Source organism: Coptis chinensis, chromosome 8 (assembly GCF_015680905.1).
Source record: "Coptis chinensis isolate HL-2020 chromosome 8, ASM1568090v1, whole genome shotgun sequence".
NCBI classification, from domain to species: domain Eukaryota; kingdom Viridiplantae; phylum Streptophyta; class Magnoliopsida; order Ranunculales; family Ranunculaceae; genus Coptis; species Coptis chinensis.
Window position 1 is genome coordinate 90,876,064 of NC_141463.1, and position 26,499 is coordinate 90,902,562.

At 34.5% G+C, this 26,499-nt stretch overlaps 2 protein-coding genes across 2 annotated transcripts; both read right to left on the reverse strand.

The window, feature by feature from the left end:
- Positions 1-16,200: 16,200 nt before the first annotated feature.
- On the reverse strand, positions 16,201-17,186 carry LOC147484262 (protein CHROMATIN REMODELING 5-like). Its single transcript, XM_086577857.1, has 2 exons — positions 16,623-17,186; positions 16,201-16,343 (listed from the first exon to the last, which is right to left on the reverse strand). Exons 1-2 carry the CDS (start codon positions 17,050-17,052, stop codon positions 16,330-16,332), a joined length of 444 nt encoding a protein of 147 aa, XP_086433983.1. The 5' UTR covers positions 17,053-17,186; the 3' UTR covers positions 16,201-16,329.
- A 744-nt stretch (positions 17,187-17,930) lies between these two features.
- On the reverse strand, positions 17,931-25,233 carry LOC147484263 (glycosyltransferase-like KOBITO 1). The gene is made up of 11 exons (XM_086577856.1): positions 24,725-25,233; positions 24,240-24,389; positions 24,059-24,111; positions 23,245-23,353; positions 22,984-23,118; positions 22,696-22,740; positions 22,314-22,501; positions 22,015-22,156; positions 19,759-19,805; positions 18,889-18,976; positions 17,931-18,586 (listed from the first exon to the last, which is right to left on the reverse strand). The coding sequence occupies exons 1-11, from the start codon at positions 25,058-25,060 to the stop codon at positions 18,311-18,313; spliced, it is 1,569 nt and encodes a 522-aa protein (XP_086433982.1). The 5' UTR covers positions 25,061-25,233; the 3' UTR covers positions 17,931-18,310.
- Between the last annotated feature and the right edge of the window lie 1,266 nt (positions 25,234-26,499).

Here is a 26,499-nt window from a genome sequence, read left to right on the forward strand (position 1 = left end):
TTTTTTTTCCTATTATTCTTGCAATAACAACATCTTGAAAGAAGCATGAAGACTTCGATCTAGTAGAATCATAAGCTCTATCTATTGTAGTTATGAGTTGTTTACTCTTCCTAAAGGGCCAATGCTTTGATCCTCGTGGCACTTGCTGCATGTTAGAAAAAACTTACCTTGGAAATTTGCGATTCAATCTATTTTAATTTGTAAGCATTAAGTTCTTGGCAATACTAACATTTGCTCTACTTTTAGCATCCCCTAATTAATAGCAACACTTAGCAAGGATAGCCAATCACACAAACACATTGAATACAGTTATAGCATCTTCACCAATAAAAATAAAAAATAAAAAAAAATTACAGTTATAGCATCACAAACCTTTTGCCTGCACCAAAATAGCATCACATATATGCCTTTTGTCTTGATCGAAATTCCATATGTTCCATAACCATTCAAGAATTTTTCGTACTACTTTTATAATCATATAACGTTTGAATGAAGACTGAAGAGTGAAGAGAACGTTACTTTAACTACACCAGAATTGTTAAAATAGGACAAAATCGTTTTAACCCAAACGGCACTTGTCATCTATCGAGCGCTTCCAACACAAATAAGCGTCGTATCCAGTCTAAAACCGTTGATACGTACATCTAGAGGGTATGTTTGGAATTTACTCAAAAGTAGTAAAAAATAGGAAATACGGCTTCTTTCTCCTCATTTTTATTTTCCAAATTTCTATGCCACCCCCAAACAAAAGCATGCTTTGTCCTCAAAAGTATATAAATAAAAATGATATAAAATACCATGGAAACGCGTGAAAATTTGGGGGTTTTAGTACACCTCATTTTTATTTTCCAATTTGTGTGACTGAATGGAACTCATTGAAATCAAATTTTCAAGTTTTATATAAGACCTAGAAGAATCTATACACATACTAAGTTGAAGCTCCCAATAGAATATCGAATATTCACGAGAGAAAGCTTGTAGCCTGGTAAAACAGGTTTAATATCTTGTTATTCTATGTAATTTGAGTTTAATGTTGTTGAAAATTTGAATGTATGATTGATTGAAATGGTAAGTAAACAAATGATTGATTGAATTGCTTTGTTTTTTATACTGCTAAATATCACCGGTAAGTAAACAAACAATTGATTAAATTGCTTTGTTTTTGGGTGATTAGTAGTTTTTAGTATGAAATAAGGCTTGGGTATGTTCTCAATTTGCTTCATTTTTGCATAATTTGAATGTTAAAATATATAGCTTTGACAAAACCCCAAGTTTATCTAAGCAATGTAGGTTTACATGTTTTTCTTCAGTTTTACATGTTTGAATAAATTCCTTGGATTCACATCAGGTTTGAATTAATAACTAAGTTGACTATTAGATTTATTTGTTAGCGGGAAAAAAAATGACTCGTAGATTTAACCTTGAAGTAACCGAAGTTGAACACCTTAATTTAAAATTTTGCTTAATTTGAGATGAATGTGGTAGTAATTCTAGCTTTGACATCCCAAGTTTATGTAAATTAATGAGAACCAAGTATGTATAGGTATATTAATGTAATGTTATCGGTTTTATGTATACCTAGTTATTTATATTTACTTGTTTTATTTTTATGGGTTTCAACTCTTAAGTTATCGGTAACTTTTATATGTTGCATTAAGTAGGGATGACTTTGTCACCCCCAAACAGAGAGTAGATGAAGGAACCAGTGGGCGGTGATGTGTATCTAGATGGAATTGAATCATTCTTTGAATTTATGAGGGATAGTTTAGGAAAAAGAATTTGGTCTTCTTGTCCGTGTGCCAAGTGTTTATCCAAAAACCATTTTTGTTCAGTTAATTCGTTTTGGATTTGACAAGTCTTACAATACATGGTATTTTCATGGGGAGTCATCTGTAAAAAATGTTGGGAATTTTGAACCTTTTGGTTCATCCTCTCATAACTCTCCCGAAGATAACCATCTTCAAGAAATTAACTTTGTGAATGAAGAGCTTATGAATGTCCAGCTTGATGATTTAGATGAATGCATTGATAAGATTAGTGCGGATGAAGAATTCAATGCGGATGAGAGTAGTTTGGATGGGGATTTGGTTGCGGATGAGATTAGTTCGGATGAAGATGTGGATGTTGATTGCCATAATAAACATCGTAACCAAAATCCGGTTAATTTTAAAAAGGAGATGAAGTTCAATAATAGTTTTTTACTGGAAAGACCTAACAAGGAGTGGCTGGAATGTCATGTTACATGCTCCGAAGAGAATTTTCTAGTTTGCTTGGTGGGGAAAACAAAGACACATTGTCCCATCTCTTATGAGAGTTTTAACAATGTACCTAGTCCAACAAAAGACATGATCTGGAGCAGCGGTTAGTCTTTAATTTTTATCTTAATTTGCTATATTGAATCTTTGTATTTATAAGCTGCAGAGAGTCGTATTTTAACCGATCTATGATAATCCTGTACATTTTCTTTTCGTACTATCTTTTCTCCTATAACATCATTCACCTTGTAGTATATGTTATTAGATTTTAAGTAATGATCTCTCTTTTGTAAACTATCATTTTAACCTCCATAATTATTGTTACAAATTAAGAATTCACTGCTTTGAAGCATGACTTTGTAATTTATTGAAGGGACTTACCACTATCAATGTTCTGCCATTTTTGACAGATTTCTGGTCTAATTGTAATTGTTGATAATATGTTTTCCAATAACTATGAAGGTTTAAGACAAAATCTTCTACGTATTAATTTATTTCTTTAAACGCTGACCACTTATTAAGATAGAATTGATGAGGAACCCATCCTAATCTGTCCCTTTTCTAATTACAAAGAAGGTTGATCTTCCTTGAAATAAGACTTGAAACCCTACTAAAGTCCTTGATGACTCTGTAGGTTCTGAAAGCTCTCTGTTCATTCGTCAGTAAGATTAGAACCCACCAGAAAATTTTCTCATTCTCAGTTAGTGTGTTGTGCTAGGTGACTGAGCACCTCTTCCTATAAATGAATAGTATCAAATTATCAATGACTTTCAGGGAATGCTTTATATTTTCTTGAGATTTATTTACAAAAGATTTCGTGATAGTAATCCTTCTATATTGAATGCTCTGCATATTATAGTTCAATCTGTATAATATGTACTTATCTGAAAGATGGACCTTAGACATTCCAAGGTTGTCAGACTGGGTGTATCCCAGAAAATGATTTCCTGAAAATCTTGAAAGATGGGTTTATAGTGATTGTATGATGGCGTCTTGAACTGTATTTATATTCTTATGCATTATGTTGTTTCCTCTTTGTATATGGAAGTGAAATATGTGGAGCGTACATCAGATCGGTTAAAATACGACTCGAATATAAATATATGATCTGTGAATCTTTTATTGTAGAATGCATGTTATTTACTGATTCATGTTAAACACTTGGCATGTATACAGAAAGAATACAATGTGGATGATGCATACAAAAAGACAAATCTTAAGAAAGTCGCCAAATGCTTTAGGCAGTTTAAGCATCGTCTCCGTGTGAAGTACTATGATAAGTATGACATTGACGTCCATAGGAAGAGGAACTGCCCAGCAGGAGTGAAACGCGAAGAATGGGAAAAGTTCGTGGATAATGAATCTAAACCATCGAGAAAAAACATGCAGTTAAAGGGCAAGGCGGCTAGAGAAGCTGTGAAGGCTTTTCATACATCAAGTAGAAGGGGAGCAGCAAGAACAGTCCATGATATGGTATTTCTCTACCTTGTCAATTTGTTGGTTTAAATCTTAACACCGTGCAGTGTTCACTTCTAACATAGTTGGTATTGTTTTGTAGGAAAAAAAAACCGAATGTTGAAGTGACTAGAACAGATTCATATATGGCTATCTATACTCACAAGGATGGCTCTTTTATTGTGCCAGAAAGGAGCTAAAGCACTTCACAAATAGAACCAACAACCTGATACTACCTTATTTAAATATATCAATACCAGAATCTGCGCTGCCTATTTACATGAAGTCCGCCTATGTCTTGCTCCATTGAAAGTAGGTGGACTCTGCCAGAGAAGAGAGTTGAGAAATTAACAAAACAAGCTGTAAAGAATGTGTGGGAGACAGACAGAGATGAATGTCTCAAGGGTCCCATGGCTCCTCAGACAGTGTTTCGACTTCAGGGTTAGTAGGAGCCCTGGAGTACTGAAAATTTGAGAACATATCTAATCAGTAAAGTTTGGTCTAAATTAAAGCCATCCTACTGGAACTGGCTTATACAGAAAGAGCACAAAATACACTTCCAAATTAATAATAAAAATGTGAATGCCACGACTTTGTTGGTTCAGCTTTTCCACGTACAAAGTGGAGTTGTTCTGTACAATGGGAAAGCAGAAATCCCACCAATTAACATGAAAGATCAAGCACTCCCACAAAACACATACCTTCGCAAGGTTGGCTCACATCTTTTTGATGTTCCCACGACTTACACTCTTGAGAAATGTCAGAAGCCAACCTAGCTGTATGGCATCGCTGGAAGAAACAAATAGAGCTATCTGCATACAGGTAAAAAAAATGTCTGACTATTGGACAAATCAAACAACAAGTGCATAAAAAGATAAAAAAGAAAGCATCAAGGCCAGGATATGGAGAGTCTCACGGTTTTGTACTCAGCAATGTTCCCTGAGGCCTAGATCTCAACATACAAGGCCATAACCTCAATTTCACACAACAAGGCTCATAAGGTTTTAACCTTGATTCAAAATCATAGAGTACCCCCAATGAATTTTTTATGCACCAAAAGGACCTTAACAGAAAGTCTAAATCAATGTCCCTTTCATTTAAGGAAGCTTATATGCTCCAAAAAAATTGATAATTTCTAATCTTGAAGACGAGCTGATAAATTTAAAGGAATGATGTCAACCGGACCACCCAAATTATATGGGATGTTGATGTAACTGAGAACCCATGAGTTATCAGAAGTTTTTGATTTCGACCAGAAAACAATACATAACAGCTCAGCTGATCTCAAACATTCGTTCCTACAATAAATTATTGTGGTATGTGCAACCTAGAAATAGTGCAATACCAGGATCTGCGCTGCCTATTTACAGTCTGCCTCATCATCATCCTGAAACGGAACATCACCTTATGACCCCATACCTCAATAAGACTTAAAAGGTAATCATGGTGATAAGTTAAACTAACATTTCAAAACGCAGAGTAGCAAATTACAGGTATTTGGTTATAGTCAATTGTCACATCTATTTAACCAAAACGCGGAGTGGTTGCGCATCATATCTGTCACAAGGTATTGTAGAATCTACAGACCAATTGGATCTTCACACGACTAGATGAATAAAAACACGCAAGACCAACTACGACACTCCAGGGAAAGGTGGGTCAAAAGGAACAAATATCAACTGATGGATGCAGGACAAATCAACCTATGCCGCTATTCATACTAACACGTTTTCAGTATCTTAATGTTAAGATAATTAGTATGAACATCACACAATAGTTTGCTGGTAGGCAGAAGCAGAACAAAGCAGATCTTTCAGCATAGCAAGTCCAGTTATCTATGTTTTTTTTTTTGCGAAAAAAGTCCAAATATAGTTCATAGGAAATGTATAATGTGCATAAATTCAACACTTTTTTTCCGTTCTCAAATTCCACAATACATACATTAAGTTCAAGGATAACCTCCATTACCTTTGCATCATCAATATCTTGAAGCAAGGTTCGCTCACATGCCAAATTCACCCTTTGGGGTTCATCAAAATAGCTCCTTCTTTCCTATTTGATTAGAGCTAATTAGTTACGCATGTCCAAATAACAGAATAGTATTCAATTGAATCAATCAAGAATCTACTATATGACATTGCATGTTTATATCAATTATTACAGTTTCCAAAACACACGCATAAAACTTAACTTCTTATTTTTTTAAAACTCTACTAATCCTAATAAAACAAAATTCCTAAAACCTAATAAACCAAAAAACTCCACTTCTTATTTCTTAAAAGAATCAATCAAGAATTACTATATGACATTGCATGTTTATATCAATTATTACAGTTCCAAAAACGCACGCATAAAACTTAACTTCTTATTTTTTTTTTAAACTCTACTTAATCCTAATAAAACAAAATTCCTAAAACCTAATAAACCAAAAACTCCACTTCTTATTTCTTAAAACTCATCCAAACCTAGCGGTGAGTTAGATTTTGAATTCCTAAAACCTACTAAACCAAAACTCAACTTCTTATATCAAACTCAACTTTCTAAAAACTCTCAATTGTATAGCTTCAATGGTATCAAAAGGAACACCAAAGCGTGCTTCAACCAGTGGTAGAGCATAAAAAAATAGAGCAAAACCTAGAGCAGCAAGAAGGACAAGAATAAAATCAAAGGAAAAAATAGGTATTGTTTCAATCTTAATACCTATATTCACTATGTGGGGAAAGGTATGCAGCAGTAAGGTATTTCAAGCACAAACATGCCTAGAATTTAACATGTTGTTGCCTTTTGAGTCTGCGAAAAACCTTGAAGTGTTGGATAAGCACACACACTGATAATAACAATAATAATCACAACTAATAATATATTATGAAAGTAAATGTCAGAAAGACAGTGCTTGCTATTTTTTCAGTATAAACTATTAGATTGTTTTATTTTATTTTTATTTAGTTTTCCGGTATGAAAGTTTTAAGTTTAAATCAACTGAATTGGAAATGGAATGATTTTATAATAATTATTATGCTATACAGTATACCAAATATTTGCGTTTTTATGAGGTATATTCTGTTCTTTGTAGTTGTGGTTAAAAGGACCTACACCTCCACTCTTTCAAGTGGACTTTTCTCTATGGTTGTGAAGTTGTCATGGTACCCAATACCTCATGATATCAGTTCATATACCCTCTCGTCTTTGTTGAGTTATGTTGTACACTAGCACAAATATTGCGGTAGAAAAACACTAATTGATTGATTTTGCAGGCACTTATCCAGTTTTAAGCAAAGTAGAATGTAAACTTAATCGATCTAATCGAATGAGTTATTTAGCGGAAAAAAGGAAAAGGCCTCTTGGTGTTGAGTGTATGCAAAATCAGGAAAGAAATGAATTAATGAAAACAATTTCCAAACAAAAAAGAGCTGACCTGAATAAGAAGAGGAAAAAATCCGTTGTTGCTGAGTTTAATGAGTTTGTATCATTAGACGAAGATTATTATTCACAAATGATGAGTAGTGAATCAGATGATGATGAAGAAGACATATCAAATGAAACTGAACATAAAAGTAAGATTTTCCATATATTTTAATTTTGTATTATGATAAAAAATTCCTAAAGAAATTTATATGTTTGTGTTTAACACAGGAAATTGTCAAGAAGCCTGGAATTTTGGAGAGCCAAAGTCTATGTGTTCGTTTTGTGGAGCAATACTTTGGTATGAAGAAAGGGTTGGTAGAACAAAAGCGCACCAAGAAACCAAAGTTTGGAATATGTTTGCCTCCATGGAAAAGTTCAGCTTCCTCTTTTAGCTGATGCACCTCCATTCCTAAACCAACTACTAGATTCTGAAGGTGGTTCAATGTCTACAAATTACAGAGAAAACATGAGGGCGTATAACTCGATGTTTGCTTTCACATCAACTGGGGGAGTGGTTGATAAAAAAAATAAGCAATGGTAAGGGACCATATGTTTTTAAGATCAGCGGACAAAATCACCACAAAATTGGTTCCCTGCTACCAATTCCAGGTACACCTCCTAAATTTGGGCAATTATACATATATGATACAGCCAATGAACTACAATACCCTCTTGAAAATATTTCAAAATATTAGATTCTTAGATATTAGGATATTAGAATTTTTTTTTTATTGGCTAGGATATTACATTTTTTACGTAGATATGATTTTCTTCAATGTAAAATGGAGCAAATAATTAGCCATTTGAATTTTCGTAATTATTTTGTTTTTACATGTTCTTTACGAAGTTAATTTGGTTTTTCCCTTGTGTCGTCGGGCCGGACTCTAAATTTGGGCAGTTATACATATATGATACAGGTGCAACGGTGCAAAACAGATTGAACTCTTTTAGTAAGAAGATTGAAAAGAAGAAACCGTTGGATCCAAACATTATAGCGGGACTCATTAGCATGTTAAATGAAAACAAATGTAATAGCCGAGACTTCTGAGAATGGCAAGAGATCGTTTTGAAGAATCAAAAAACCGCCGATGTTAGTATAAGACTCATTAGCGTAAGAGTAACTGATGGAAGGCTCTACAACTTACCAACTTCTAATGAGGTAGCTGCTCTCATTGTTGGTAATGGAGATGAATCTCAAGGTCACCGTGACATTATTGTTGACAAGAAAGGATACGGCTTAAAGAGAATTGATGAAACTTTTCCAAGTTTTATGTCAATGCAATACCCTCTCTTATTTCCTGACGGAGAAGATGGATATGTGCCTGAAACCAAGTACAGAAATGGTAGTAAAGTGGGTAAAAGACAACATGTTACCATGAGAGAGTACTATGCATTTAGAATGCAAATGAGAGGAAATGAAGGGCTAACAATATTCAAAAGTAAACGATTGAAGTTACAGTTTTGGGTAGATGCATACACTGCTGTTGAGGAGATGAGGCTTTCATGGGTTAGAAATAACCAACATACTATACGTGCAGAATTGTACCAAGGTTTGGTTGATGCTGTTGTTTCTGGGGACGCTAAACCTGCATCTGTTGGTAGGCGATTAGTTTTACCATCATCTTTTACAGGTAATTAAGTCTATTGAAATCCCTAAAACTCACTTACAAGTTTTAAAAATTAATTTATAATGATAAATGATTAGTTTTACCATCGTCTTTTACAGGTGGTCCAAGATATATGGTACAAAATTATCAGGATGCCATAGCCATTTCCAGATGGGCTGGAACTCCTGACATTTTCACCACATTTACGTGCAACCCCAAGTGGCCTGAAATTCAAATAGCATTGGACAAGGTTTCTAAGGGACTAAAACCTGAAGATGCCCCTGATATTGTTGCTCGGGTATTTGAAATAAAACTACACGAGTTAATGACTGATTTGCAACAGCGTAAACATTTTGGTAAAGCTTGGGCAGGTTAGTCTTTATATTTAAATGTTTTCACATAAGTTTTAAATGTCAATGACCCTACTTTTGAAAAGTTAAACAATAAATATGTCCTAACTCAAACACATTTAGTCAAGCTCCTGCACTATCCCGACTTAGCATAGAAAACAACATAAATAACCATGGACTTAGCATTCATGTAGCGCCACACACACACACACCAACCAAACACAAAACAATACAATGTTTTCTTTATTTCTTTTTTACTTTTTACCTGTTGCACATGTTCTTTGCAATGTTTGTTGCCATAATTTAGGAAATGTTATAGTGGATTTAGTTTGTGTTTACCTGGTCACGAAATGGGAATGCCTTATTTTTACCAAAATCAAATTCCTTAGGATTATAGTGAACAGTGGAATCAAATAAGGGAAAAAGAAAAATCTTCAACCTGAACAAATGAACAACATTTGTTGAATTCTTTTATATTCTCTGCTATAATTACCTTAGCACACGCCTTTGCTAACCCATCAAACGTGACATATTTATCTCCAGAGATATTGAAAATTTGATTGCTTGCTTTCTCATTACCAAGAACCTGAATAAAGGCAGTGGCCAAATCCTGTAACAATTAAATAAAAATAAAATAAGAAGTAGTTATAGCTGTAAATTTGAATTGTACATTATACTTGAGATAAAGATTTTAATCTTTTAACTTTAACATGGCCAAGTTGCGTTGTTTGAACCCCTGAATTCGGGACTGGAATTGGACGGCCAGCTTTCAATCTTTCTGGAACAGTAAAATAATGTCCTGAAAGCATGTCTTCTGCCATAGATTGCATCTAAGCAAGACAACTGTGATTGTTAAGGGATATTTCCCTAACGTAAAGGCTCTTTAGTGTATCTATTGAAAGCTGAAATATGAGAGTTGTCCATTTTGCCTAGGACTTACTTTGTAGTATCATACTCAAAATAGATGCTATACTAAAATCCATACTTTCCTCAATCTTTCTGGAACAGTAAAATAATGTCATGAAAGCATGTCTTCTGCCATAGATTGCATCTGAGCAAGACAACTGTGATTGTTAATGGATATTTCCCTAACGTAAAGGCTCTTTAGTGTATCTATTGAAAGCTGAAATATGAGAGTTGTCCATTTTGCCTAGGACTTACTTTGCAGTATCATACTCAAAATAGATGCTATACTAAAATCCATACTTTCCTATAGTTTCCAAAAAAAATGTTTTTTTGCATAATTTGGTAGTTAATGCCCTGTTTGATTTAATGATCTTTTCTTATACGAAAAGCTTACCTTATATTCTTTTATTGTCTTTTCTTTGTTTTTGCAGCAATATACACAATAGAGTTTCAGAAAAGAGGATTACCTCATGCTCATATATTGCTTTTCTTGGATAATGGTTCCAAGCCCAAAACTCCTGCTCAGATAAATAAGTTAATATCAGCTGAGCTTCCTGACCCAGTTTCATTCTTATATCTAATCGCCTTTCGTTTCAGGAGGAGAAAGCCAATGCAAAAGATCTGCATCCAAAGCTTCTACCTGGAATGTTTGTCTTCTTTGCTCCCAGGGCAACTGGTGGAGTGACATCTTTACTTACATCTGATAAACCTATATTTGAGAGGTCACCTCAAGGCTTATCCCTCATCTGTTTGTTCTTGTACTTATATCAATTCATCTTATTTGCGATACCTAAGATGTCTAGTAACTTGAGTACAGTTATAATCATGTCTTAGTTTGTCACTTTGTCCAACGACCGCTTTTCTTTGAAATTTATGTCCTCTTCTTATCATCATGCTCATTAGAATTTGTCCAAATTCTCTAAATAATTCATGATTTGTGTGATTACATACATATCTTCGACAATTACTTTTGTATTTGCTTGCAGCCCTCATGTTGTTCTTGGGTCCTATTGGCCCCTATTCTGACTATCTGAGCATAACTCTACCTACATTATTTGAGGTAGTTCATCTTGGCATGGCAAATCAATCTGTTAAAGCCGCTCAAGAAGTAGTTCGAAATCGAGGAGCTTGATATAAGGTAGCACTTGGTTTTTCTTATTTTATTTTATTTATAACTGGTAAATAGAATATATTAATAAGAGAATGAGGATACAGGAGGAGCCCTATATCAGTGGCGGCAGCTATTATTTACATTATATCTCAATTGTCTTATGAAAGGAAGCTTCTCAAAGGTTAACCTTATTTTACAAAAAATCTTGAAGGCGAAATCTATTTAAGAAAGAGACATCTAATAACAAATACACATTTCTCAGGATTGTACATAGCATTGACTTGCACACATCTTTTGTGTTAGAATCTTTGATAAATAGCTTAAATCTCCCTGTCTCTGCAGATATCTCGTTGAACAAAAGGCCGGTGTTTTAGCAGCAGCAGCAGCAAAGTCAAGAAAAGGAGATATCATATCGAGAAGAGAGCAGAGAGAGAAGGTTTGAAGAAAGGAGACATGCTCTCATCTATCCCAACATCATCTTCTCTTCATTACTTTACCAACCCCCTCAAAGGTATGTTTTTTGCCAGCTCCTTTTATATGTTTTTTCTTATCCTTTACAGCTTTTTGTTACTATGATTTTTTCTTAAGTTTAATTTAAGTGATTAGCATGGTGCCTTTTCTTTCAGGTTGCTTCTTTTTCTGAGCTGAAGTGATCCATTGTTTGATATGACGTGATCATTGATCAAGCTGTGCTAAGATTTGATGGTTTTATTTTTTTACTTGTATTTTATTGCTTGTTATGTTTTCTGTCTATATCCATCTCATTTTTAACCATTACCAAACACCAGAACAAAATGCTTCCGAGGACTTTTATATCCTCACCAATTCGTGCAAACTAAACGTAGACAATAGTAAAACAAATTAGTATAGACCAAGAGTTTTATTGGTTGTTGGCGTCTTCAGTATTAAGCTTTTAGGGCATTAGGGATGTTGTTGTGTTTTGGTATAGTTCCAATGCTAAATTCGCGGCATGGAGTCTAGAGTCGATCCGTTCTTTCTTTTTTATACATGTAAATTGAACGGATAGGAAGTATCCAATGCAACGCGGCGATATAGCAAGAAGTGAGGCATATGATCTTCAATGTGTGTCGATTTCGTATCTGGCCTAGTGTTAAATATGGAGTGTTGATCCAAGCAAGAGGTATGTACTAAGTTTCCTTTATTTATGCCACCAACTGATGGCTTACTAAACTGGTAGATTTGAAAATCTATAGTAGGTGCAAATTGACTCTTTGAACTATAACACTCTTTTTCTTCATTCTAAGTTTCCCATTATTCCAAATATTTTTTGGGTTAATTATGTATGAACCACTATTATTGAAATGTATATATACATGTTCGTTAATCCCAAATGGAACTATGCTTATGCATTTTATAAATTATAGGCAAAAGAATTAAACATAAAGTCTGACCTGCCCAAGCTTTACCAAAATGTTTACGACGTTACCGTCGGTCATTAACTTCGTCTGCGGTTTTATTTCGAATACCCGAGCAACAATTTCAGGGGCATCTTCAGGTTTTAGTCCCTTAGAAACCTTGTCCAATGCCATTTGAATTTCAGGCCATTTGGGGTTGCAAGTAAATGTGGTGAAAATATCGGCCAGTTCGGCCCATCCGAAAATGGCTATGGCATCCTGATAATTTTGAACCATATATCTTGGACCACCTATAAAAAATAATGGTAAAATTAATCATTTGTCATTATATATTCATTTTCAAAGGTTCCAAGTGAGTATTTGGGATTTGATTGAACTTACCTGTAAAAGACGATGGTAAAACTAATCGCCTACCAACAGATGCAGGTTTAGTGTCCCCAGAAACAACAGCATCAACCAAACCTTGGTATAATTCAGCACGAATCGTATGTTGGTTATTTCTAACCCACGAAAGCCTCATTTCCTCACCAGCAGTGTATGCATCAACCCAAAATTGTTGCTTCAATCGACCACCTCTAAATATTGTTAGTCCTTCATTTGCTCTCATTTGCATTCGAAAAGCATAATACTCTCTCATGGTAACATGTTGTCTCTTACCAACTTTACTACCATTTCTGTATTTTATTTCAGGTCTATACCCATCAGCTCCATCAGGAAATAAGAGAGGGTATTGTATTGACATAAAACTTGGAAAAGTCTCATCGATCCTCTTCAAGCCGTATCCTTTCTTGTCAACAACAACGTCACGGTGACCTTGAGATTCATCTCCATTACCAACAATGAGACCAGCTACCTCATTAGAAGTTGGCATATTGTATACTCTTCCGTCAGTCTGTCTTGTACTAATGAGTCTTATACTAAAATCAGCGATTTCAGATTCAGAATCTATCTCGGCCATTCGAACTCTCGGCTATTATGTTGTTTTCATTTAACATTTCAATGAGTCCTGCTATAATGTTTGGATCTAACGATTTTTTCTTTTCAATCTTTTTACTAAAAGAGTTCAATCTGTTTTGCACTTCATTGGTTGTATCATATACGTATAATTGGCCAAATTTAGGAATCTGACCTGGCGTAAAGAACAAAAACAAAATTAACAGGTAAATGACATGTAATCACAAAATTATTAAGAAAAATCAAATGTCAAATTATTTTCTGCATTGTTCATTAAAGAAAATTATACATACCAAAACAATCTAATATTTTGCACTTCATTTGCTATATATATGTATAACTTACCAAATTTAAAAGCTAACCTGGAATTGGTAGCAAGGTTCCAATTTTGTGATGATTCTGCCCACTTATCTTATAAACATATGGTCCCTTTCTGTTGTTTATTTTTTTTATCAACCACTCCTCCAGTTGATGTGAAAGCAAACATCGAGTTATACGCCCGTATATTTTCTCTATAATTTGCTGACCTTGTACCACTTTCATAATCTAGTAGTTGGTTTAGGAATGGAGGTGCATTAGCCAAAACAGGAAGTTGAACTTTTCCATGTAGGCAACATATTCCAAACTGTGGTTTTTTGGTTTGTCTTGTTCGCCCAACTCTTTCTTCATACCATAATATTGCTCCACAAAAAGAACACACACAGTTTGGTTCTCCAAAATTCCATGTTTCTTGAAAATTTCCTATGTAAAAAAATAACAAAATAACACAGTTAAAATTTGTACATTCTAAATATCAAAATAACATATATTTAAATTCTTACTTGTATGTTCACTTTCTCCAAGCATCATGTCTTCATATGAATTGCTTTCTTCATCACCATCTAATTCACATCCACTGATTTGTAAATAGTAATCATCATCTCTGAGCGAATCAAAACAGTTTCTTTTTCTTTTGAGGTCTGTTTTATATTTTATGAGAATTTCTTTTATTAAATCCTTCTTTAACTGATTTTGCAAATTACCAACACCTAGAGGTCTATTCCTCTTTTTAGCTAAAGAAGACATACGATTAGATCGATAAAATTTACATTCTTCTTTACTTAGTACCGGAGTACTAAGAATTGGTTTTTTTGCCAAACAATTTTCAGGGTCAGATACGTTTGTTCTTGATCTTCTTGCAACTCTAGGTTTAGTTGTACCATGTGCTACTTTGGCACTATTTGTAGTACGCTTTGTTGTCCCTCTTGCAACCATATTAGAACTGTAAGTTGCATAAGACATAAAATTATTATTAAGAACTACTAAAATTTACTAAAACAAATATAATAGCTATCAATAAAGCAAGAGGTCTATTCCCGCTAGTGAAGGAGTAATGTGGTTTGTTTTTTTATTAAAGTTAGGTGACCATTCTTTTAGATAGGTAGAGAGGTTAGGTCCTTCAAGCACACACTATGATGATTTAGGAGGACAGTTCAGCATGCTGAATCTCATGGGTTTTCAATTTCCAAAGCAACAAAATAATGGCAAAGAGGCTTTAGTCCTACTTTCTACCCTTGATGCCTACATATTCCTAAACATTATTGTGGCATTTCTAAGTCCACATCTCCAAGCAAAAAAAAAATTGAATCAAACATAACATAAACAGTAAGAAGAGTACCTGATTTGGTGAACAATGTATAGGTTTTGGTTGAGTATAGAGACGGTAAGGAATTGTTTTGGTTGAGTATGGTAATAGGTTTTTGGTTGAATGTGTATAAGTGAATAGTAGAGTATGGAGAATTAACCAAATCTAGGGAGGTTTTTATAATTATTTAGCATTCTTTTTTTTAGGAGTTGCTTGAATTACTACGTGATTTGTATAGATATAGGAGATAAGGCATGATTTGTATATATCTGATAAGGCATGATTTGTATATATCTTAAATAAGATTTTTTTTTTTCAATTATCTTAAATTAAGCAAATCGGCCTTGGTTTACTTGCTGATAAGGCATGATTTGTATATATCTTAAATAAGATTTTTTTTTTTTTAAATTATCTTAAATTAAGCAAATCGGCCTTGGTCCACAGCAGTTGTGAGCGAACCATATTTGTAATATTCGTTTTTTTCTAAAACAAACAAACAATGTGAATTCAAGCACATCGCGGACAATTACTGGCTCACCCTTGATCCAGTGCTTCTGGAAATGGTTCAAGTCACTGTATTGTTTATCTCTAACTGACAGACAGTACAAATAGTTGTCGTTCGAATCTACTCGAAAAGCAGCCTTGCATGCATTTTGGTTTGCCAAATCAATCTCAGTAGTTGAACTATCCTACGTGAGATGAAAAATAGAACACATTCAAGTTATACCAAAAACTGAACACATTCAAGTTGAAGATTTCAAATTTTCAACCATGGTGCACCCAATCGCTGGGAATATCTAAAAAGAAGCCAACACAAATACCTGTTCAAAGATTCCAATAAGGAACGAAACATAGTTCACATTGGCACAATTTACTTTCCTGCGGCATTAATCTCATGGATATTGCAGATTTGCCTCTGCCCTCTAGTATGGCTCCAAAAAAAAACCAAAATACAACTAAAGAACACTTCAGGAACCTAATGTCATGTCCAAAAAGTCTGCTATCTGCTATCAATGTATCAAAAGAAGAAGATTGCAGTATTTGTTGATGCTCGAGGAATTTCTTGTACCTTCTCGCAAAAGTCCATCAACCTTTTCTCATTATTACATGTAATATCCTTAGACGTGAAAATAACCATTTTCTCCAATACTAACGCATTCTTCGGCAAAACTTCCAAAAACTTTAGTCCATTTGAGCATTCTACGACACCTTGAATCTCAACATACTCAAGGTAATTCATTAGTTGCAGTGCCAACCCTATATCCTGGTACTTACTTGTGATGGTTTCATCCACCGAATCCTAGATAGAAAAACAAAATGATAATAGTTCACACAATCATGGTAATTCTTCGTTCTCGTTAAAAAAATCAAAGAATATAAAAATATAAAGTGGGTTGATATATCAGTAATTGAGTTCTACATAATATAATGAATAGTGATGATTGTAACTTAGTAAAAAGAAATGGTGCCAGCATAAATGGCGTGAATAGCTCCACATTCAGCACTTTCTATTATAACATGTGTGCATATAAATCTGTTAACCTATTAAAAAGGAAAATAACTTCTAAAAAAAAAGTACCGTCTTCCTCATCGTTGTCATAATAATCACCATCAGCATTTCCACTCTTTGATTTCTTCAGAACATTCTTTTTAAATGAAACTGGCCTCGATAGCTTCTTCGAATTGGAAGTGATGGGCTGATTAATTTCTCTGTGATGAAAAGAATCACTCTGGCCATCACCATCTTGCTCATAATAATCATCAAACAACATGTCCTCAACAGGCACATCAGCCGGACTACTTTGTACATCATCACCATCTTTCTCACAATCTCCCAATTCTAACCTACCATTCATATCATCCAAAGAGTTATTTTCTTCAGACCCTTCATCACTTTTATAATCAGAATCCAAATTCTTCGATTCCCGACCTGATTCAGTCGCTGCTTCGCGTGAGTTGTACATAGGTTGACAATCTTTCCAAAATGAGGAACCACAGTTCCCAACCATATTTGTTCCGACTCCAGAATCCTGAATGTCACCTCTACTTCCCTCAGCATCATCAATCCTTAACTGAACAGTATTCACTTTTCTCTTCCGGCTCTTGTGTGATAACTGTTCTTCAGGACTACTTTGGATTACCTGGCGTTGGATGGTTTTTCAGTTTTAAGACTTCTTTCACCACCCTTTGTTTTCTTCTCAGACTTCTTAAACTTCGTAGAACAGGATCGCTCCAAGCTAATTGAGTTCCTCAAATCAGTGAAGAAACAAACAATGGTAGGAACAAAACTGTAACGTTTCAGGGGATCTCGAGCAGTCAAGCAGAGTTGTGAAAGCATCTCAGCTGGATAAGAAAATTCTTCCTTTAGGGAAATTGGTCTTCCTAAGGTCCTCACACCAATCTCGGAAATAACATCAACCTTAACAGCAGTTTTCTTAATACTATCACCACTGCAACTTACAATAGAAGGGGATTTAGCCAGTTGCCTTGCAATCCTATGAACCCGATCACCGAATAGACAATAAGCGGGAAAAAAGGTGCGCAGGTTAATTTAATGGGACTGCTATTATATAATAAGCTCTCAGAAAATCGACTAAGAGACTCCCAGAATCTTTGAGAGAGACGAACTAAAATCTAGTCGACTGAGAAACATAATTGTAGGAATAAACTCGGGCTGCGGTGTGAGATTTTATCTTCAGACTTCAGAGCAATTTCAAATCTACAACGCATTTCTTCTATACACATCCTATGAGGCCATGATCTATATTTACCATTGCCAAATCAGCACTTTAGCACCTACTTTTAGCATTGTTAAATAGCATATTTTGGCCTGTTTAATGTAACCGAAATGGACTGAAAGTTCTGAAATTGTGTCGTCCCCATGGAGGAAAAAGCAACTAAATCATACTACGATATATTCTTCTGAATCAATATACTTGATTTACGTGTTGAACTCAACATTCAAGAATACAATCACTATTTTTGCTTTCGAATTTCTATACATGAACATCAAATAGGCCAAGATTTCTAAACCTCAATTGGGCAGTCAGGCCCAATAAAAAAATGACAATGGTATCTCCTTTTCTCACTCTTAACAAGTAACTCTAAACCTTAATGTACACCAGCGCTTGGGTAATGATCGGGAAAGACCCATGAGACCCAACAAAAGAATTCCGTAGGATATATAGAACCACCGTCCAAACATGAAAAAGAAGCAATAGTACGTGGTGCTTGGAGTTGGACGAAGAAGCAACAACACGTGGTTCACTATACTTCCACTTGGAGCTCATCCATGCCGGGTGGAGACAATGGTGGAACTGCTATTACATGAGACGCATCAGCAATCTCCAGGGCCTTCCTTGCAGTTGCCTGAGAATCTTCACTCCTGCCAAACTTTCTCATGGATAAAACATTAGACTTATCCGTTCTAGAAGAATTGCTGCTCTCAACAGAGGATAAGAACTTCTCCTTCGATAGAGTCGTTTGTGCAGACATGATAACAGAACTGAACACACCTGACTCCCTTAATCCTTGAACAATGGCCTGAAGAAGAAAATATAAAGTGACGCATTTTACACTAATTAAACATTAATAAGGTACATATCTGCACATGCTTATCAGTGTAGGCAAAACTTGACAATAGATCCCATGAGACTTTCTGTAAGTAAATGACATACCCTAGTGGTAAACATAAGTAAACATACACGGCTTCTAGATTAAGTCTAAGAAACAGACTGAAACTATAGTGATTTCCAAATAATAGTCTTTATCTCTTAGGAAAGCAGTGATAGAAAACCACGTGCATGTTTTCTTGAAAGACACACGTAAGTTGTAACTGAACGTACCATGGGAGCATATATTCGGGTTAGAATGCCCTTCCTGAGAAGTTTCAGGTTTAATGTTTTATCAGCCCATACAATGTGCTCATGGTACCTACAATAGAATAAGATATTGTGTCAGCCAAAAAAATACCTTCCAAAACAAAAGAAAAGGAAAGGAACTTAATACTGCTCATGTGGAGGATAACAGTAACTTCACTTTTAGTTATAAAGAGAACTCTTTTACTAGATTACTGTGGCTTATTTAAATACATACTGCTGGAAATATATATTCCTATTGAAGTTACATACTGCTCGTCTAATATGTTCCACCTATATCATCTTTAAATGCATTTCAGGCCATTTATCATTTATAGTGGTAGCCCAAACGTCCAAACCTATTAAAGAGTTATGTCCTTGAACAAAAACCTCATTGCACTCCATCAAACCTTCGTGGAGCACGTGCAATAGCACTATGTTCACGACAACTGGTTGTCACATAAAATACTGCATGAAAAAACAGAATAGCGACAAACCAACTAATATGTTACTATTGGTTATGAACTTCTTATGTCATTGCTTGGACAGTCACTTAAGCTAGGTAAACAACAGCAGAGGTAGCTTAACTATCCATGGAAACAAGAAAGGTAGTGGCAATTAGTACTACTACAAAAGAAAAGCATGACCAGAAGTATTTCTGGTACATTTCCCTACATCTCATGACCTCCAAATTTCAGCTATATACTCAAACCTTCAGGTACTGCATCTCAACAATTTTTCTCCAACGTTACTACCAACTTTTGTTTTCTGTATAACTTTACTACGACAAGTTAGGCTGCAGTTATATTGCAAGTCAAATGAAAATGAGAATTATTGACCCAGGTTGTCAAAGGTTACCAGTGTAGCATTTCCTCCTCTGTCGCAGTTGAAGCAATTATAAAAGCCTGAAAAGGAGAGGTAAATTATAAGATAAAAATGTTGATTTCTCTAGAGGATACTCAACTTTGGATTTCAGTAACTGAAATATTTATTGACATCCAACAGATGTTGCTATTACTTTTTAAGTTTAAACCAACCATAAAATATATGAATCAAACAAAATAACCATCTCATAACATTGAATACTACTAACAATCAACCAATGAGAACAATAGAACAGTAAAAATTGTACTTATAATTATGATAGCAATTGCGATATAATTTTCTGTTTACATATAATTATTACTATTGTCACTTTTCTGTGGTTAAATTAGTTTTTTCTTGGGTAAAATACTAAAATGAAATTTCATTAATGAGAGGAAAGTAGGCTGAGAAGCCCTACATAAGAAAAAACCCAATAAATGCACAATCACCCCATACCAAAGAGCATAAGACAATCCCACCTGGCAAAAAAGGTTCATAGAAACATCCTCTAAACTCTTTGAATACTTTAGACCACCGAAACAACAAAGTTCAATGCCAAAAGGTCCTTGATATGCATTCTACTTTGAAAGGAACAAGTTCCAAGAGACTCCATTTCAGGGCATGGTAACTTAGCCTATCACTTTAAACTACAATAACATAGACTTTTTCGATCTGTCACATGCATAAATATATCACAATTAATCCTATTAATGGAAGATTAAGTATTCAAGTATTGAGGCAACAAACTATTTTGAAACCCTTAGCACTTGCTAGCTAAACAAGAAAAATTACCCCACACAGGTATCACTCTAGCAGTGTAACATATTCTAGTCAGAAGAGATGTAAAAAAGACATAGTGAGATTGCAAGCTATCAGTGCATGGTGTGCTCAGTTGCAAAGAGATCAACACATTGCATATTCCTAATTCACATACAAGGAAAATATTATCTGTAAGTATGAACATTATGGGAATCATAGCTATGCCCAGATAGATTTTCATACAAGGAAATTAGTCTTCTATTATGTTGATTGAAGAAAGGCTAAACGAAATTTTATTTGCTTTCAAAGAAACGGATGGCTGATTCGCTATTACGACTTGTCTTTTTCCATGATAAGTTTAGTGCATCACTTACATTCAAATGCTGCTTATTAGAAAGAATAATGTACCACTTACACCCACATCATCATCCTCAAATTTGTTCAGTGACTTGCAAACATTTATGGACATTTGTCTCCTCTCTTTGACTAATTGTCAACCACCGTAATATAGTCATCTTCAATATTCCCTTCACCTCTCACATTCAACTTGTTATCTAGACAAGTTTTCACCCACAGTAAAAATGAGACAAACTATATGCTATCCTTTCCAAAGATATTGTGTTTATTTCATCTGAATCGTAGACAGCAATTCTATGACAGGCCTAAAAATAGATGAGAAAAGGGAAAACCAGTAATTAGACAACATCCATTTTTTTTTCACTTCCCCCTTGTGTATCATACTTTATTATATTTTTCTTCCTCTAAGCGTACCACCATTAAGGAACAAGATAGCATTCTGCAATATATAGAGAATACTACTAAGAGGAAAAAAAAATCTCCAACTAGAAACTCCTCCCATCTGGATTATCATTATCTATCTTAGCTACAAACTTTGTTGCTTAGGAATCTAGATGTATTTGTTGTCTAGCTATTGGGGTTCCCATAACAAAGATTCCACAACAACACTTTATGGTGTAATCTTATAACAGCAATTTGCTTCATTAATTCAGACACTCATAATTAGCACGTTTTCTCAAGCTTAATGATGTATCTTGTTGGTGGAAGCTTCAACAAAAGATAAACATCAATTAATTTTAATGTAAGAAACACCTATAACTAGGGTTTAAACCTTCAAACATGAAGAAAGAAATAATATTCAATCGGAAACCATCTAACAATGAAGGCCTAGTGACTTTATATAATAAGCTCCACTATTAAATCTAACTGGATTCCAAATAGGAAACCATCCTAAATCCTATTCCTAATTGAATTAGGAAACTAAAGAAAATAGAAACTGCTAATTAACTAATTAATCAATGCTCATGCATCACTTAATGTATTTGCATTGAAGACAAAGAGGTATTACAGCTACCAATGGTTCAATCAATTAATATGAACATAGCAAGATAATATTCCTCATGAATTGCCAGTTTGCAACCTATTCTAAAAGACAAAAAACAAACAAAAAAATATACAGGGAATGAATCTTACAGCTCTATCAAAATCCAACATGAAGCATCTTTTGACATCCTCCTTCGTAGGCTTACAGCCACACCGATCCCGTCTAGAAGTTAAGTCCGAAAATTTAGGATAGGTATAATGCAAGACAGCAGCTTCATCCAATTTGATCTCACTACCAAGGATTGCAAGGTTTATTAGTGCACATTAACCAACAAAAAAGAACAGCACTCCCTCCTTCAACCTTAAATTTTAAAAGTAGACGAAATCAGAGGATCCAATAAAATATGAACAGTTTTAATCATGAATCGTGATGCATCTGAGTATCTTACTTTGGAGTCTTCATATAGTTGTGCCATCTATGTGCACCATTAGGACGAAGATGATCTTGAACCCGAGCAGCCGATTTCCCATTTCCATAAGTTAAGAAGTAGTTTGGATTACCACGAGTTGCTTCCTTATACATGCCGAAATATATGTCCTTTGGAAGATGGTCATAGTTTTTTTTGAACATTGAGACCTGTTGCCAAGCACCAAATAATATAATTACCATATGCAAAACACAACCAAATTTGTATAATACAATGTTTGGCCCTTTGTTTTCCCCTTTTTCCAACCGGCATACATAACTTCCATTGTTTACATTACCATTGGATATAGTTTCTGCTGATTTTCAAATTTGGCAAGGAAAAAAATATAAGAAAAGAAAAATACCTCGCTGAAGGGTTCCTTGATATCATCTCGTTCAACGCTGCTCTCCTGAAAAGATGGTGTACTTAATTAATATTCAATACTCAGCTTTTTTTAAAAAAAAGCATGACAGACAAAATGTAACATACAAGAGATGACATAATAAGTTACTAATGAAGTTTTCTAAAACTTTTACCCTTTTACTGAAAAAAGAAGTAAACATAATGGTATTGTCATGTAAATCCAGGAGATCAATATATATACAACTTAAGGTGAAAGAAAGTGATAGCAACAAGTGGTCCTTTCACTCACATAATTTGGAAAGATGACCATATCTACATTCCCAGGTACATCCGACAGCAATTGTCTCAATGAATACTCCCTTGCACCTGCCGGATGCAATAGTTCATCAGTGTCGAGATGGATGATCCAATCCGAACCAGCATCCTGCGATTTAGATACAGATGGTCACCCACTGTTTTACAATTAAGATTAACATATAAATGACGACCTTTATATTAAGAATGGAAAACAAAAACTCCTAACAGGATAGCCAAAAAATATCATTCTTACCCTCGCCATAACAATCGCCATCTCCATGTTGAGTGATTGTTTCACAAATAGCTCGTAATTGCATGGCTTGTAAAAGAAGCTCGACAGCCAAGTCTCATTCCAAATCCGGCTGAAAAATCCAAATTAACAATAAAATGTTATTGAAAACAGATCAGCATATGTAGAAGAAAATTTTGGGAAAACTTCAACAGTGCACCAAGCAAATCTTTCCAATCAAAGAGAGTATAGTGGTAAATAGCTGAAATATCCAATGCATAACCAGGTCAAAAGAAAGACATTTATCAATAAGTGCTATCTTATTGAAGATTAAAGAAAGGAAAAAAAATCAAAAACAAAAGAGAACAATACAAAACAGCTGTATAGTTCTCTACTGAAAGTAAGAAAAAAGAAATAGAAATGTAGAAAAGCAACAAAAACAAAGACAAAAAGAATTTACAGAGACCATGTACCACCTTATTAAGCCAACTATTATAAACAAGACCGAACAAGAATAGGATGAAAAAGAAAAAAAAAAAAAAAAAAGATAGACAGATATACAAGAGCTAAGAATAGACAAACAAAGTACTGAAGAACTATTCACACTTAACTAAAGTTAACATTTGAGTTTCCCCACGGTATGTAGCAGTATATATATAGATTATTGATTATTTCTAAGAAAAAAATACGACACAATTTGGTAATACTTTTAAACAAATTATCTCCAATGTAACAGGACGTCCAACTTATAATCCTATAATCCAGTTCTTACAATTCAAAAACATCACACATCCTCCTAAAAAGAAACGGTGCAGGGTGGAGAACCTAATGAACTGACCTTCCAGCTTGTTGCTCCTCCAGCTCTCTTGTTCTGTATACTACTTTCACTCCCTACAAGGTAATGCCAAAACCTTAAGTTACAGAATAGAACTAATACAATCTCATTTAGAGGGGGGGGAAAATCTGCAACATATTCATCTTTCAAATAAACAAGTAGACTGGGTAGAAAACAAACTTACTGGAATAGTTTCCAAGATTGCAGATACATTAGAAGATGCAGCTTTTCCTTCCACAAACAGGAAAAAGGTAGTTACCCCAACAACTTTATGATAGTAGATCCATGGAAGAATCTGCTCTAAGCCAGCTGAAGTGCTCGTCGTAATGCATATCTTCATGATCAGCAAAAATAGTTGCTTGTCAAGGTTTTATACATTGATCATCCACAGAAGAAATACATATTATTCGACGATCAGTTATTTAAACAACTAGCATACACTAATCCAAACAGAAACCAAGATCACAAAAATCAAGTCATACCCAATAAAGATCAATGCACAACAAGCCCAATCAATAAAAAAAACCTATAAATCATCTCAATTCAACAGATCAAATAAAAAAAAAACCCCATCACACGCAATCACTACAAACTAATAAAAACAAAAGCCCATCACACCAAAACAGTTAAAATGATGAAAAGTAAGCTTAAAAAACAAAACTTGATTACCTTGGGTTTAAGATCAGCATTGAAATTAAACTTCCAATCACGAAAATAAGGAAAAGAAACGGAAGCACCATGACTCAAAAGCTCAGAACAATCTGAATTGGAAGAATGAAGGAGATTATTAAAAGGAGGAGAACTTCCAGAACTAGATTCACCACCCATGCCAGGGAACTCGAATTTATTGTGTGGTGAATAACGTGAAGCTGGGTCATTTAAAACACCACCACCACGCCATTGAAGAATGAATGCAAATAAAGCTAGTGTTAATGGTAGTGCTGATAATAGAAGTAGTAGTTTTGAAGCAAATGCTTGGTTTGAGGATAAGTGTAGATTTGCCATTGCAGAGAAGAAGAAGAAGAAGAAGAAAAATGAAGTGTTTTGTTTTTTTTTAAACGGAGATGGAAATAATGAGGATGTTTTTTAGAAGTGAAGGTGGGAAAATTGATGGGAGCAGTTTTCTTTTGGGTCTTTTTTGTTCTTTCAGGTGTGGTGTTTGGAAGCAACTCTTTTTTTCGTCTTGTACTTTAGTCATTTAGTGGAATGGTATCTATGGCAGCTGTTGAAAGAATAAAAATTAAATGTGGTTTCGAATTTCGGAGGGTTTAAATAACCGACCCATTAAACCGATAAAAAACAAAAGTATTTGTTATTGAGGACCCATATATTGTGTTGGACAGACTAAAAAAAAAAAAATTATTAGAAGTGTGTTATTGGTCCCAAAATGTCCAAAAAAAAACAATTATTACAAGTGTGGCATTGGTCCCAATATATTGAATTCGAAAACCCCAAGCTTAAACTAACCAAATTTAGTTCGTTGTGGAAACCCAACGATATGGATATTTTAGATTAAGTCTCTAACGATATGGCACATCGTTTGGAACTATTTTTCAAAAAAAAAAAATAGAATTTTATATTTTTTTAAAAATTCAAATGACGTACACCGTTTGAACTAAGTCTCAACGATATATGGTCACACCGCTGGACTAAGTCCCCAACGACGATATGGTCACACCGTTTGGATTTTAAACTTTGAAAAATATAAAATTATGTTTTTGGCCTCTTGACGATGCGGGCGCACATCGTTTGGGAAGTCAAGTCCAAAATGCGTTTGGGACTTATCATGATCATATCGTTAGGAAACTTAAATCGGAACGGTGTGGCCATATCGTTAGGTTTGCATAATAAAACAACCGAATTCGTTTAAGTTTGGGGTTTTGAATTGAATTTTTTTTAATCGATAACACTTGTAATAATTTGTTTTTTTTTTTTTTTTAATGACACACTTAATAATTACAATATGGGGTAGTCAGTAATAGGACTTCTAAAAAAAATGGTTTTTTTTTTTTTTTTTTTATTGACAAATATATTTTAAATGAGATTAGTAACTCTTTGATGCTGGCGGGGTCCGAGTTCCAGACTTCTAGTATTATCACCCAATAAATTTTACTAACTTTGCTAATTTGCACCTGTATAGTTTCATTTTTTATATGATGATAGGTTTAATTTTGAGTTTCGTTGAGATATTGGTTTGGTAAAGAGTAAATTTTGGCATGTTTAACATATAACCTAGAGTGGAAAGTCTGAATTTGTAGTCCTTTTTGGAAGAAAAAGCAATTCTCAGTAACAGAAATCAGGCGGATATTTTTTAGAGGCAGAGGTGGGATTGTGGGAAAATTGATGAGAGGCAGTTTGAAGTTTTTGTTCTTTCCGGAGAGATGTTTGGAAACAACTCTTGTAGTTTAGTTTAGCAGAATAGTATCACGGGTGTTTGTTTGCAA

What these genes read in the sequence shown, in the direction of transcription:
- LOC147484262 (XM_086577857.1), bottom strand. Translation starts at nt 17,052, where the DNA reads ATGGTTGGGAACTGTGGTTCCTCATTTTGGAAAGATTGTCAACCTATG.
- LOC147484263 (XM_086577856.1), bottom strand. Translation starts at nt 25,060, where the DNA reads ATGGCAAATCTACACTTATCCTCAAACCAAGCATTTGCTTCAAAACTA. An exon ending in CAATCTTGGAAACTATTCCA is followed by an intron (nt 24,112 to 24,239) that starts GTAAGTTTGTTT and finishes ATTACCTTGTAG; the next exon opens with GGAGTGAAAGTAGTATACAG. An exon ending in TGTTGGATTTTGATAGAGCT is followed by an intron (nt 19,806 to 22,014) that starts GTAAGATTCATT and finishes TCTCCTTTTCAG; the next exon opens with GCTTTTATAATTGCTTCAAC.